At 42.0% G+C, this 12,919-nt stretch overlaps 1 protein-coding gene across 1 annotated transcript in view; it reads left to right on the forward strand.

Annotated features, from left to right (window-relative positions):
* LOC141271396 (uncharacterized) overlaps nucleotides 1-11,266 on the forward strand; it is a 94,840-nt gene extending 83,574 nt beyond the window's left edge. Inside the window, exons 21-26 of the mRNA XM_073681485.1 lie at nucleotides 618-767; nucleotides 897-1,076; nucleotides 1,160-1,283; nucleotides 1,363-1,460; nucleotides 1,659-1,749; nucleotides 9,940-11,266. Of these exons, the coding sequence (XP_073537586.1) occupies nucleotides 618-767; nucleotides 897-1,076; nucleotides 1,160-1,283; nucleotides 1,363-1,460; nucleotides 1,659-1,749; nucleotides 9,940-11,036 (1,740 nt within the window). The 3' untranslated portion in view covers nucleotides 11,037-11,266. The remainder of the gene's footprint in view (nucleotides 1-617; nucleotides 768-896; nucleotides 1,077-1,159; nucleotides 1,284-1,362; nucleotides 1,461-1,658; nucleotides 1,750-9,939) is intronic.
* The last annotated feature ends 1,653 nt before the right edge of the window (nucleotides 11,267-12,919 follow it).

A 12,919-nucleotide genomic window follows, 5' to 3' on the forward strand; every position in this document is an offset into this window, starting at 1 on the left:
CAGGACACGCTTTTGGTGCACGAACAGTTATCGAACATAACCTCGAACAGCCGAATTTTTTGCAAATCGTTCGGGTTCGTCGAACAACTCGAACACCGCCCAAAACAGCTCGAATTTGAGATTGGCGAACAGTTCTAGTCGAACACCGCTCATCTCTAATTATGACCTGTATCTCACCACTCTGGTTTTGACCCAACTTGTCGATACTCTAGTATGCTTCACTGCTTGGCAGCCACTCTGTGGATGTAACCCAGAGGACCCATTACTAAGTTAATATCTCTGTACAATGGTTAAAGTATGAAGGCCAGAGTTTAGTTGGGACCTCATAAGTGGAATAACTTGAGTAAAATCTTGTTCTTGAAAGCCCTATTAGAAGCTGCCAGGATTTCATGTATAGTTACTCTTATTCATCTGCATTGAGCTGACGGGAATAGACAATTGCTATATTTGGTTGTTTTCAGTCTGTTCCCCAAAGTAAAGCAACCAGGCATTACAGAAAAGAAAATACAGCATCTACATGTTATCTCCTCATATGTTTCCCCTTGTTCTTTTAAGTAATTGTACCATCATAACGCATCCTAAATAATAATACATCAGCTCATCTTCTCCCAATTCAGGTCCCTACAATATCGGATCCTCTCAATGGAGAACTTCTTTATATGAGAATTTTCCTGATTGACCTATCAAAGATGGATAGGGAGAGGGACAAGATGTCAGAGAGGCTATTACAACTCACTCTAGAGATCCTCTTCCGGCTTACTGGAGAGGTGAGAGATTCTGATGGCTTCAGAATACATCATTCTTATCTATGGGAATAACAGATGGACAGAACTGGAGAGGTGAGGACTCTGGAAATCTCTGTAGTGAGATTTATTAATGTGTCTCTCCATAACCAGGATTACACAGTAGTGAAGAAGATCTCTAGTGAGCGCTGTGAGGCCCTTGTGTCTGAGGGATGGGGAAGAACCCTGAGCCCAATCACAGGGCATTCACCTGACCCCCTGATACTTGAGGTCATCAATGATCAGAAGATCCTAGAACTCACTTACAAGATGATTGAGCTGCTGACTGGAGAGGTGACACTGCTGGGAATGCTGGGACTTTATACAGTAACGCTATGAAGGGATCGGGGGGATGACGGTATCCTTGTATGTGTCAGGTTCCTATAAGGTGTCAGGATGTCGCCATCTATTTCTCAATGGAGGAGTGGGAGTATTTAGAAGGACACAAAGATCTGAACAAGGACGTCATGATGGAGGTTCCTCAGCCCCTCACATCACCAGGTAATAGGACTAAATACTCAAGGCCTGTAATTATCAGGATGTAAAGAATGAATTCAGTCCCTGTATGTGTTTTCTCCAGTTCTGTCCAGTAAGAGGACAACGCCAGAGAGATGTCCCCGTCCTCTTCTTCCACAAGACTGTAAACAAGAAAATCCTAATGTTCCTCAGGATCATCAGGTAGATGGAGAGAAGGTGTCATGAGACCTCCCCTATGATGTGTAGATGCCTGTGAAGGTCTTATGCTCAGTCTTGTTTTATCCACCAGTATTATATGTTTTGTACTTGTGTAATGAGAACGGTGGAGATGACAGGATTAGAGCTGATCATAGATGTGTCTTCTCCATCTGTCTGTGACTTTTACAATATTTGTTTCAGGATGAAGATCTGACCCATATTAATACTACAGAGACACATATGAGGGGTGATGACTGGTGTAAAGAGGAGATTCCTACAGATAACCGCCCGGGTGAGTAGTAACCACTAAAGACAGAGATTCTTCTCAGCCATTCGCTTTGACTTCTTTATCAGTTGTGTAACCCTGACATATCACAATCATGTGATCACCATTCTGCCATTATTCCTCCACCTGAAAGTTTTCAAATTACTTTGGGCATTGAAAGCCCTTGCTCTATAGAGCTTACAACATGGAGGATGCACCTACCCCCTAAAATTAGAAGATGCTGACCCTTACCTGCCCAGATCTGTAGACTACAAAGCCAAATGACAGCGTACGTAGAATGTGCTGACAAGTTAGAAAATCATTCGAAGAAAAATATTATGATCGGCCGCTAAGAGAAAGAAGAGGGTAATGATGCTGTTCCCTTCCTAGAATCCTGATACCTTGTTGGATGACTCTATTTTCTTTCTCAGGTCCAGTCTTTCTGGTCAATCTTTGCTTTTATGATCGACAACATTAAATGTGCAGTGAGGGCTGTGAGACACGAGGGTCAGTGGGTGCTCTTGTTCGCTGGCCTGGCAGTCTTTAGAAAGATCGTATGGACCAGAGCTAATCCCACTGAACACCCGTACTCCTTTCCTGTGGGCAGAAAAGTACTCAGACAACACAGGATGAGGGTACCACAGTGTGGCAATACTTTTATTGAACCACCAATAGACAATACTATATGATACAGTCCCAGCAAGTACATAAGATGGTGCAAATGACCGAGTCTCACCCTTCCACTAACTCGCCGGGATTAGAGCAGCTGCAAATTTGGGGCATCTAGGACCTACTTCACCAACCAGTGGCACCTCGCTTTTGGCAGGCTTCCACAAAGAGGAGGTAGTGGCAAGCTTAGGAAGCTGACCAAGAACAGTGAGGTATGTGGCCAGATGACCTGATTGGCCCTACCTGGATTATTCAAATGGCTTTGAGGGTTCAGTAATGGTCAATGGAGCAGATCTGTATTCCTCCAGGTGGGGCCGTGATCTCTTAAGCTGACGTCCTGTAGAGTGTCAAATCAGTATTCCTCCTGTTGGAGTCATGGTGCCTTGGTTACTGTCATGTAGAATTGGTTTGGAAACAGAGGCAGACACCCCTTTTATAGTTCACAACTCTTATTCAGGCATTTTTCCACAGTATTGGAGGGAAGGTGAAAGGAGGTTATCTCATTGTTTGAGTGTTCAAATAACCTGCATAGTTTGTCCTTCAATATTTGCCGAACAACATGGACTGATACAGTAGGTAATCAACATTTTAACAGACATCGATTGTTCAATTATCCTGCCCTGTGCCTTTGTTCCCCCAAGGATAGCAGAACAATAAGCTGTAGGGACTGATACAACAGGTAAACAGCAGCCCTTTAACAATTCAGCAAACATCAATTCAAAATATAAGAGTCAACGCTCAGACTCATACGTCATAATTAAGAATATACGCGGTGTTGTCACAAGGGCCTTGTGTGAATTGCTGTACATTAACAAGAGAGTTTCCCTTTATCCTGAATTTTCATTTCTTCTAAAACCAACTAACTTCAAAGAGGATTGTGATAACCGACACAAAAAACATTACACCTGTGCCATGATGTATCTCTAACCTGTGCGTGGTTGATAACTGTAATATACATTCACGTCTGCAGGACATGTGTTGGCATGGCTCGAGCCCTGGTTTCATGGCATCAATCTGTCAATATTTCCATTTTGTTTTCGATACTAAGGAATTCAGATTACTGCACAATCTCTCCTGTAAATGTGGAGCCCTAATACTTTCTCTGCTTTTCTGGTCAGAACTTATAGGAGCTGCAATGGTCCACCATAAATGAGTGCAACTCCGATTTAGTGTTGCAGTTTTCCCCCTGAACATATGTTCTCATTGGAAATGTAACATGTTTATTTATTCTATGTCTCTTTTTTTATGATTTTTTTCTGCATGATATGTTTGATTGTGGTAGGATTAGCCTGTCTCACATATATTAGTCTGGTAGTCTCTAACCGCTTCACGACCTTTGATGTACCCATACATCATGGTCGGATTGGGGTTCCCAACCTTTGATGTATGGCTACTGTAGGGATTGTACTCACTCAGGTGCGGTGTGAGGCAAACAGGAGGCATGTCCCTTTAAATGTCCGTAGCGGTTTATTAAATTCATAAACCGTCAAAAGCAAAATGCAAACAAACAACCTTTAGTGCAGGCAAAAGCAAAAGAAAAACGGTCCTTTAAGCAAAGTTTCTTGGTAAGCTGGACCTGAGGCCACACAGGTGGTTACGTGTCCAGCACACAGCTCAGTCTGCAGACAACACACACAGGAGGCCTTCTCCCTCCAAACACAGACCATGTGACAAACAATATCCTCCATTATATAGACTGTAACCACACCCAGAGGTGAGGTATGTGGGTAGCTAGACACGCCCAACTCTTCACAGCTACCCATAACCCAGTACCAGGTGCACCAATTAGTCCACTTAGTGTGTGCGTACACTAGAGAAAATACTCCAGGTTACATCACAGAGACCAGCTATCTCTGTAATACATACCTCCCATCGACTACGCAACCATTAGCCACCTTACACTACTAGTGATGAGCGAGCATGCTCGTTACTCGAGATTTATGAGCATGATCGGGTGTTTTCCGAGTATATTCGGCGTGCTCGAATGTCATGTTTGAGTCACTCCGTGTGCATGATTTGCAACTGACAGCTTTAATACATGTGAGGAATGCCTATTTACTAGGCATTCCTCACATGTATTAAAGCTGTCAAACAGTCGCAAATCATGCACACACAGTGACTCAAACATAACATTCGAGCACGCCGCAAATACTCGGTGAGCACCCGAGCATGCTCGCCGGTTAACAGAACACGCTCACTCATCTCTAATGGCTACGTCATGGCGATCATGCACGGCACAGGCGCTGTCTTCGCTCGCAATCGCTGCCGGGAGCTCAGTTTGCGTGACAGCCATGCAATCTATCTACTGTCCTGAGGGATGTTTCTCATTCTCCTTGTAAAGCCTTTCAGATGCTCCTTGATACTGCTTGCAGCACTACAGACATCCCTGTTTATATTTACATCTGTGTAAGGTCATCAGTCACAGGTTGTGGGAAAGAGCAACGCTCAGATCTCATTGTTTGAGCTAATCAATTTACATAGTTGGTATACACTGGGCTCTTTAAATCAACATTCAGCTGGCTTTTAGTACAATATGTAATTAGCATATTAGCATACAACATTGTTTCACAGACCCAAAAGGAGACAACATTCAGGGTTATACAAATAATCGTATTTCCTTCTTGAGCCATAGAAATACACATACAGTGGTGGCCAAAAGTATTAGCACCCCTGCAATTCTGTCAGATAATACTCCTTTTCTTCCTGAAAATGATTGCAATCACAAATTCTTTGGTATTATTATCTTCATTTAATTTGCTTGCAAGGAAAAAACACAAAAGAGAATGAAGCAAAAATCAAATCATTGATCATTTCACGCAAAACTCCAAAAATGGGCCAGGCAAAAGTATTGGCACCCTCAGCCTAATACTTGGTTGCACAACCTTTAGCCAAAATAACTGCGAACAACCGCTTCCGGTAACCATCAATGAGTTTCTTACAATGCTCTGCTGGAATTGTAGACCATTCTTCTTTGGCAAACTGCTCCAGGTCCCTGATATTTGAAGGGTGCCTTCTCCAAACTGCCATTTTGAGATCTCTCCACAGGTGTTCTATGGGATTCAGGTCTGGACTCATTGCTGGCCACCTTAGAAGTCTCCAGTGCTTTCTCTCAAACCATTTTATAGTGCTTTTGGAAGTGTGTTTTGGGTCATTGTCCTGCTGGAAGACCCATGACCTCTGAGGGAGACCCAGGTTTCTCACACTGGGCCCTACATTATGCTGCAAAATTTGTTGGTAGTCTTCAGACTTCATAATGCCATGCACACGGTCAAGCAGTCCAGTGCCAGAGGCAGCAAAGCAACCCCAAAACATCAGGGAACCTCCGCCATGTTTGACTGTAGGGACCGTGTTCTTTTCTTTGAATGCCTCTTTTTTTTTCCTGTACACTCTATGTTGATGCTTTTTGCCAAAAAGCTCTACTTTTGTCTCATCTGACCAGAGAACATTCTTCCAAAACGTTTTAGGCTTTCTCAGGTAAGTTTTGGCAAACTCCAGCCTGGCTTTTATGTCTCGGGGTAAGAAGTGGGGTCTTCCTGGGTATCCTACCATACAGTCCCTTTTCATTCAGACGCCGTCGGATAGTACGGGTTGACACTGTTGTACCCTCGGACTGCAGGGCAGTTTGAACTTGTTTGGATGTTAGTCGTGGTTCTTTATCCACCATCCGCACAATCTTGCGTTGAAATCGCTCGTCAATTTTTCTTTTCCGTCCACATCTAGGGAGGTTAGCCACAGTGCCATGGGCTTTAAACTTCTTGATGACACTGCGCACGGAAGACACAGGAGCATTCAGGTCTTTGGAGATGGACTTGTAGCCTTGTGATTGCTCATGCTTCCTCACAATTTGGTTTCTCAAGTCCTCAGACAGTTCTTTGGTCTTCTTTCTTTTCTCCATGCTCAATGTGGTACACACAAGGACACAGGACAGAGGTTGAGTCAACTTTAATCCATGTTAACTGGCTGCAAGTGTGATTTAGTTATTGCCAACACCTGTTAGGTGCCACAGGTAAGTTACAGGTGCTGTTAATTACACGAATTAGAAAAGCATCACATGATTTTTCAAACAGTGGCAATACTTTTGTCCACCCCCTTTTTTTAGGTTTGGTGTGGAATTATATCCAATTTGGCTTTAGGACAATCCTTTTTGTGTTTTTTCATTGAAGACAAATTAAATGAAGATAATACCAAAGAATTTGTGATTGCAATCATTTTCAGGAAGAAACTGAGTATTATCTGACAGAATTGCAGGGGTGCCAATACTTTTGGCCACCACTCTACATTCACAAGTCAACACAATGATAATAGTGTATTTCCCTTTGATTAACAAATCTAATTGTCTGGCTTATTAAGATTATAGCCTGTATCATCACGGTTGTCCTAGGGTTAGGGTTGTGCTAGGGGTTGTATTAGTGTTGAGGTTAGGGTTGTGTTGGGGTTGGGATTTTTTCAAAAGTAAAGAAAAAAAATGATGATATGGCGACTAGTGTTGAGCCCAAGTGCTCACTACTTGAGTTTACATCGGGTGCTCGGGTATGCACAGAGTATCGCAGGTGCACAAGTGACATGCTCGAGTCTCCGCCCCATATGTTTCACAGCTGTTTTTCAGCCAAAAAAACCTCACGGGGATTGCCTGCCATGCACGAGCAATCCCCTCATGGATTTTTTTGGGTGTCTTAACAATCGTGAAACATGCGGGCGGGGACTCGAGCATGTCACTCGAGCAACCGTGATACATGGTGCATACCTGAGTACCCGATGCAAACTCAAGTAGCGAGCATATAAGGAAAAAAAAAAGGGAAAATTTCAGCCTACCATGCATATGCCATAAGGGTCCACTGGTGCACGGAAATCCTTGGTAGCAAATCCAGGGATGAGAAGCAGTAGGAAGTAGATTAGAAAAACTCCAGCACCTTCTCCGTATCCATCACAAGAGATGTAAAGTTAAAACGTCCATTTTATTAGTTACATTAAAAAAGCGCCATATGCAAGGCAGACCTTACGCGTTTCGAACCAAACAGGGGTTCTTAATCATAGGTACGATTGATGATTAAGAACCCCTGTTTGGTTCGAAACGCGTAAGGTCTGCCTTACATATGGCGCTTATTTAATGGAACTAATAAAATGGACTTTTTAACTTTACATCTCTTGTGATGGATACAGAGAAGGTGCTGGAGTTTTTCTAATTACTTCAAATAGCGAGCACTTGCGCTCAAGACTAATGACAACTTATTCAATATGATGACTTAATGTTATCAAATTCTGTATCGTACCTTTAGGTTCAAAATGTTCACTATACCCCTTGATAAAATCCTTGAGGGGTCTAGTTTCCAAAATGGGGTCACTTGCCGTGCGCCCAAACAGTGTATTTTCCCCCCATATGGGGTATCGGCGTACTCAGGAGAAATTGCACAACACTTTTTGAAAATAAAAAATTTTGGACTAAAAGATCACTTTTGTGGAAAAAGTTTTATTTTTTTATTTTCACGGCTCTACGTTACAAACTTCTGTGAAGCACCTGGGGGCTTCAGGGTGCTCACCACACATCCATGAGGGGTCTAGTTTCCAAAATGGTGTTACTTGTGGGGGGTTTCCACTGTTTAGGCACATCAGAGGCTCCCCAAAAGCAACATGGCGTGCGCTAAATTATTCAAGCAAATTTTACTTTCAAAAAGTCAAATGGTGTTCCTTCCCTTCCGTGTGCCCAAACAGTGGTTTTCCCCTATATATGGGGTATCCGCGTGCTCAGGAGAAATTGCACAACAAATTTAGGGGATCCATTTTTTTCTGTTACCCTTGCAAAAATAAAAAAAATTTGGGTCTAAAATAACATTTTTGTGAAAAAAGTTAAATGTTCATTTTTTTTCTTCCACATTCAGAAAATTCCTGTGAAGCACATGAAGGGTTGATAAACTTCTTGAATGTGGTTTTGAGCACCTTGAGGGGTGCAGTTTTTAGAACGGTGTCACTTTTGGGTATTTTGTATCATATAGACCCCTCAAAGTCACTTCAAATGTGATGTGGTCCCTAAAAAAATGGTTTTGTCAATTTTGTTGGAAAAATGAGAAATCGCTGGTCAACTTTTAAACCTTATAACTTCCTAACCCCAAAAAAATTTGGTTCAAAAATTGTGCTGATGTAAAGTAGACATGTGGAAAATGTTATTTATTAACTATTTTGTGTGACATAACTCTCTAATTTAAGGGCATGAAAATTTTAAGTTTGAAAATTGCAAAATTTTCTAAATTTTTACCAAATTTCAGATTTTTTTCACAAATAAATGCAAGTCATATCGAAGAAATTTTACCACTATCATGAAGTACAATATGTGACGAAAAAACATTCTCAGAATCAGTGGGATCCGTTGAAACGTTCCAAAGTTATTACCTCATAAAGTGGCAGTGGTCAGGACTGTAAAAATTGGCCTGGTCATTAACGTGCAAACCGACTTCGCGGGTAGAGGGGTTAATCAGAAAATGATACCACATAAAATAGTTAATAACATTTACCGTATTTCTAATTTAGGTCAGCAGCATTTTTCCAACATCCCCTTTTATTTTTTCAACATTCTTTTATTTTTTTTCGTATGCTAGAAGGCTTACAAGTTTAGGAAAAGTTTTTAGATGTTCAATTAACTTTACAAAAAACAATTTTTTGGGCAAAAAATCACTTTTGAAATTACTTTGAGGGGAGTATATCTTAGATTGCAACAGGAGGGCAATCAGAAGACTCAAGAGTAATCAGTAAAAGGGGCGGGATCACAACAGCATCACATACACAAGCCGAGAGCTGAGCACAGAGGACTGAACCAGAAGAGAACAAGGCTGTATCTGACAGCTTCCGGCACTATGCATCGAGCTTTCATAGGGTGTGGTTCTTTCAAATCACCTGAAGCAGCTAGACTGTTCACACCCATATTGCCACTCTAGGTGGTACTACACTTCATGGGCACCCTATTCTTAGTGGCTGGACAGAGCCTGTGCCACCCAGAGCTTCTGGTTTCCATGTCTCCTTCATTACCAGTGCGGACCGCAGAATGATTGATGGCGGCGACTGGTGATAGAAGTAGATATCGCAGAAGCAGATCCTAGAGGAGATGTGAAACACCATTTGCAGAAGCCCCAATGGAGCAGAAAATCAGAAAACCAGAACAGTAGAAAACCCCATAAAGTGACTCCATTTTGTAAATTATAACCATCAGTGAATTAATTTATAAGAGTAGTGACTTTTTGACATCTGAATGAGGGCTTGTTTTTTGCAAGATTAGTAAAAGTTTTTTTTGGTATCTTTTTGACATCAGTTTCGTAACGTTTTTGGTGGCTTTTTATTACAATACTTGGGAGGCAGAAAGAAGAAACAAATGAATACCACGGTCCACTGGTTCATGCCATAAGGTCTTCTATTAGACTGTGAACTTTCATTGTCTTACTAAATAATTCAATTTTGCTACATAACATCTCATTTCTATGGACATTTTGAGTAGAAATGTTCAAAAATATAAATTTCAAGGATATTTTATTCAAAAATAATAATTGGTTTTATTCTTGGCAGATGACGGTGACAGGAGATCAGAGGGACAACTGACATCTTCAGTTTTTAAATCAGATGACCTTGACATTACACAGGATACAATTGAAGGGAATGGCATTACTCCAGATATAGCATCATCCCTTCACAGAAAATATCTATCATCTGATCCTATGAAAGAGTTCCTATCTTCTGATTCATTACAGACTACTAAGAAAAATAAAAGTCATAAAAGAGGCATTGAAAAACGAACTGCTGTTAAAGCAAAGAAGCCAGTTACACATTCAGAACAAGGAAATGGTTTTCACCTAAAATCATCTATTGTTATACATCAACAAATTCACACAGAGAAATTTATTTGTTCCAAGTGTGGGAGATATTTTAAACGGAAATCAGATCTGGTTAGGCATGAGAGAATTCATACTGGGGAGAAGCCATATTCATGTTCAGAATGTGGAAAATGTTTTACCCGGAAATCGATTCTGGTTAGTCACCAGAGAATTCACACAGGGGAGAAGCCTTTTTCATGTTCAGAATGTGGGAAATATTTTAACCATAAATCATATCTTGTTATACACCAGAGAATTCACACAGGGGAAAAGCCTTTTTCATGTTCAGAATGTGGGAAATATTTTAACCAGAAATCATATCTTGTTATACACCAGAAAAATCACACAGGGGAGAAGCTGTTTTCATGTTCAGAATGTGGGAAATGTTTTGCACAGAAATCATTTCTTGTTGCACATCAAAGAATTCACACAGGGGAGAATACATATTCCTGTTCAGAATGTGAAAAAAATTTTCTACAGAAATCACATCTTGTTATTCACCAAAGAACACACACAGGGGAGAAGCCATATTCATGTTCAGAATGTGGGAAATGTTTTGCACAGAAACCAGATCTTCTTAGTCACCAGAGAACTCACACAGGAGAAAAGCCATATTTATGCTCAGAATGTGGAAAATGTTTTGTACAGAAATCACATCTTGTTACTCACCGGAGAACTCACACAGGAGAGAAGCCTTTTTCATGTTCAGAATGTGGGAAATGTTTTGCAGATAAATCAAGTCTTGTTCAGCACTGGAGAATTCACACAAGGGGAAAGCAATGTTCATATTAAGAATATGGGAAATGTTTTGAACTATAATGCTATTTTCTTAAACATCTTAAATCCCACATGGGAAGAAGCCATTATCATACCTGGAATGTGAAAAATGAATTACCAGAAAACATATTTTGTTAAACATCAAAAATGATGTACACGGGGATAAACTACTGTATATATTTTATTGATAAATTGTACAAAAACATATAACAGACAGTCGTATAATTAAACAAGAAAGGAAAATTAGAACTTACTGTATTTTTTGGACTATTAGTCGCACTTTTAATGTGAAAAAATCTTGCTAATAAGTCAATGTCTTTTATAGTCTGGAGGCAGCGTCATGTGACGGAGGAGAACGCTGAGACAGTGTCCTTCCCAATCGCTGAGCAATCTGCTCTCTCCTCCTGCCCAACACTGATCTATGTCATTGATGCAGAGCAGGAGAGAAAGATACCAGGACCTGCACAGAGACTGCACATCCTGAGTGAGCAGCTGAAGACCCTTCCACCTGACTAGCTCCAGGACCTTTCACATAACCTGGAACGAACGGAAAAGTCTAAAGTGAAGCCTAAAAAAACTCCAAAACCTAGGACCAGTAAGAGAGGCTGGCATTTAGCAAGAGTATTCCCTCTCCACCAATGACTGTGACTGTATCCGTGGAAAGTGGAAATTTCGGTCCGGCAGGAAATTTCGTACTGAAAGCCGTGAAGAGTCTGTGCAGATTTCCGTCTGACAGCTCCAGAATCCCGTGAGGGTGTTGTCTGGTGAAGCAAGAGCCCTACTCCGAAACAGTCATGTCTGAACAATTCGATCTCCAGATTGGAGCGTTATTCAATGAGAAGATCGCCTTGCATGTGCTGTCTGGTATTCTTATAGGTCGTCCATAGCGGAGAACTCTAGTGCCCATTCTGGTCTGGTGGGGACAGCCGAGTCACAAGAGGTATTTGGTCCCCATATGTCCAGGTTAGTCATGAGTGTTGCCATCTTCTCCGCCAGGTCTGCTAATCGCCGAGTTGCTGTGTGCTGGTGTCTCTGAAGGAATGGAATCTGAGGCGATGCCCCACCCAGTCCCGACGATTGTACCAATGATCTGCCCCAGATAGTTCCCTGTGTCTTCTTGGAGACCAGGCTGAAGATGGACCCGGAGGAGGAATCTTAAGTCCCTAGGTGGTCTGGTGAAGAGAACATCAAGGTGGCGGCATCTTCCAAGTCTCTGTAATCCACCAATCAGGCGGAAAAACTCCAGTTGGTCCCTGAATTCTCCGGGGTGGTAGTTGATCTCAACGAATGGAGAGAGACTTTTCAATGCCCAGTTCCTGGTACTACGCCCGTTTCGTCCTATACGGAGGATAGCTTGATGGAGAGAAGCATCCTAGTCGTGAAGATGATGAGACGTGTCACTTTTCTTGTAGTGGACAGAAGAAGTTGTGGTCCTGAAGAGAAATCGTGGGAGTCCGTGAAGAGGTATCGGCCTCCAACTTCTATGCAGAGAGTCCTCGCTGGCTTGAAGAAGAAATGACATAAGGGGGGTACTGTAACACTATGGCCGGCGCCCCTGCATGTTGTCCTCTTGCACGCGCATATTGCAAAATGTCCTCAGCCTGTTGCTGAGAGACATTTAGCATAATTAGTACACCTGCAAGATGGCTCCCAGGCAATAGCTGATAGGCATCTTGTAGGAAATACTCCTTCTCCCTTAGGGAGTTGCCTAGCAACGTGTTTAGTCATTAGGTAGTGTGATGTTCTACCAGTTCAGTTGTGTGGTCCCCTGGTCCCAGTGTGGCCATTATCCTGAACCCAAATCCCTGGTCCCAGTGAGGCCAGTGTCCTGTACGTTGTCCCCTGGTCCTGGTGCAGACAGTCCTGTTCCTGAAGTCCCCTGGTCCTGGTGAGGCCAG

The sequence above is a fragment of the Phyllobates terribilis genome, unplaced genomic scaffold, assembly GCF_046119375.1.
Source record: "Phyllobates terribilis strain yellow unplaced genomic scaffold, ASM4611937v1 Scaffold_5__5_contigs__length_657084704, whole genome shotgun sequence".
NCBI classification, from domain to species: domain Eukaryota; kingdom Metazoa; phylum Chordata; class Amphibia; order Anura; family Dendrobatidae; genus Phyllobates; species Phyllobates terribilis.